Source organism: Sesamum indicum, unplaced genomic scaffold (genome assembly GCF_000512975.1).
Source record: "Sesamum indicum cultivar Zhongzhi No. 13 unplaced genomic scaffold, S_indicum_v1.0 C01088, whole genome shotgun sequence".
NCBI lineage: Eukaryota > Viridiplantae > Streptophyta > Magnoliopsida > Lamiales > Pedaliaceae > Sesamum > Sesamum indicum.
Window position 1 is genome coordinate 1 of NW_011629932.1, and position 1806 is coordinate 1806.

General features: G+C 42.0%; 1 protein-coding gene across 1 annotated transcript; it reads left to right on the forward strand.

The window, feature by feature from the left end:
• Positions 1–303: 303 nt before the first annotated feature.
• On the forward strand, positions 304–1800 carry LOC105155264 (peroxidase 5-like). The gene is made up of 2 exons (XM_011071136.2): positions 304–607; positions 867–1800. Exons 1-2 carry the CDS (start codon positions 386–388, stop codon positions 1626–1628), a joined length of 984 nt encoding a protein of 327 aa, XP_011069438.1. The 5' UTR covers positions 304–385; the 3' UTR covers positions 1629–1800.
• Positions 1801–1806: the final 6 nt, after the last annotated feature.

A 1806-nucleotide genomic window follows, 5' to 3' on the forward strand; every position in this document is an offset into this window, starting at 1 on the left:
CAAGTCAAACTCTAAATAGAATGTCAATTCAGAGAAGAACAGTCAGAACAACGGCTTCCTAATTAGTTCCCTTAAATCTTTTAGTTGGAGAAGAAAGGCTTCAAACTCAAAGGAGATTATTTTAAATTTTACTAAGAGATTGTAAGGAAAAACTAAGTGAATAACGTGTAAAAAGATAATGGATGTAAAAGAACACAAGTTTATAAATTTAGTTGCAAGTTGCTTACATCTATACACGTCCTGGTTTTGAGAATTGATCCACCATTACACCAGATTAAGAATATTAATTTATCTTCATCCCGCCTACAACTACAAATACTACCCCTCATGAATCCATCTGCAGCATCCATACCTTTCTCACTTCCTCTTTGCATACATCATAACAATGGCTTCCAACACCAGGAATATCCCAGTTATTCTTTCTTGCTTCATTTTGTTCGTATCACTCACTTCTGCAGCCAATCCACCACTTAAAGTTGGGTTCTATAAATACTCTTGCCCCCCTGCGGAAGCCATTGTGAGAAAGTATGTGAACAAATTCGTTTCTCTAAACCGTGGCCTTGGTGCTGGCCTTGTCAGGTTGCATTTCCATGATTGCTTCGTCAGGGTACGCATGTTATAACACCCTGAATCTACTGTTTGCTAATCAACTTCTTATTATGGAATTTCAGAATTGATTTCTCCATCTTCAACTTTGTGTTAGTTGAGATGTTAATGCTCCTTGTTGTAATTATTTCTCAGCACTGAATGCATGGGTTCCTGAAATCATATCTTTCGCTAAAACAGCTAATGCATGCTATATTTGTGTATGTTTCGTACCCAAATCTGAAAAAGTTTGAAGTTTCTCGTATTTTATGTGTTAATAGGGATGTGATGCTTCCGTACTGTTGGATGGACCAAATACAGAAAAGCAAAGCATACCAAACAAGGGAAGTCTACGAGGCTTTGAAGTCATAGATGCAGCAAAAGCAGAACTGGAGCTTCGATGCCCTGGAATAGTGTCCTGTGCCGACATCATCGCCTTTGCAGCTCGTGACAGCTCCTGCAAACTTGGGAATATAAACTACGATGTCCCATCTGGCCGTCGTGATGGGAATGTGTCCTTGATAAACGAGCCCCTCCTGAATTTGCCTGCCCCATTCTTCAATGCCACCACTCTGAGGGACAATTTTGCAAGAAAGGGACTCTCCCTTGACGAAATGGTGACTCTTTCAGGCGCTCATTCCATCGGCATTTCTCACTGCAGTTCCTTTGCTAGTCGGCTCTATCCAACACAAGATCCCACCCTGGACCCTAGTTATGCTGCTTTCTTGAAAACAATCTGCCCTCCACCAGTTGCCAATGCGACTGCAGCTCCGACAGTAGACCCCACAGTGAATCTTGATTCCATCACCCCTACTCGTCTGGACAGCAAGTACTACGTTGGATTGAAGGCGAATAGGGGGCTACTGACGTCGGATCAGGTTCTGCTGAGCAGCCCCATGACGGCGAAAAAGGTGGTGTACAATGCAAAGTATGGGAATGTGTGGGCTAAGAAGTTTGCGGCTGCAATGGTGCGTATGGGAAACATTGAGGTTCTCACCGGGAAACAGGGGGAGATCAGGAGAAACTGCCGTGTTGTCAACTGATTGACTCCGGGTTTTGGCGCAGTATCTGTATAACAAGATTGCTTCAGCAACGTCTTTTGTTTTAATTCTTTTTCTAACTATATTTTCTGTCTTCCATTGGTGTGGTTAATTTGATTCAATATATGTTTTTCATATCTTTGTTTCTCGATTCCAAGTGGAGATGTATCTGAAAAGTTCA

Coding starts and splice junctions, on each gene's coding strand:
- LOC105155264 (XM_011071136.2), top strand. CDS start 386: ATGGCTTCCAACACCAGGAATATCCCAGTTATTCTTTCTTGCTTCATT. Junction 608..866: donor TCCATGATTGCTTCGTCAGG/GTACGCATGTTA, acceptor ATGTGTTAATAG/GGATGTGATGCTTCCGTACT.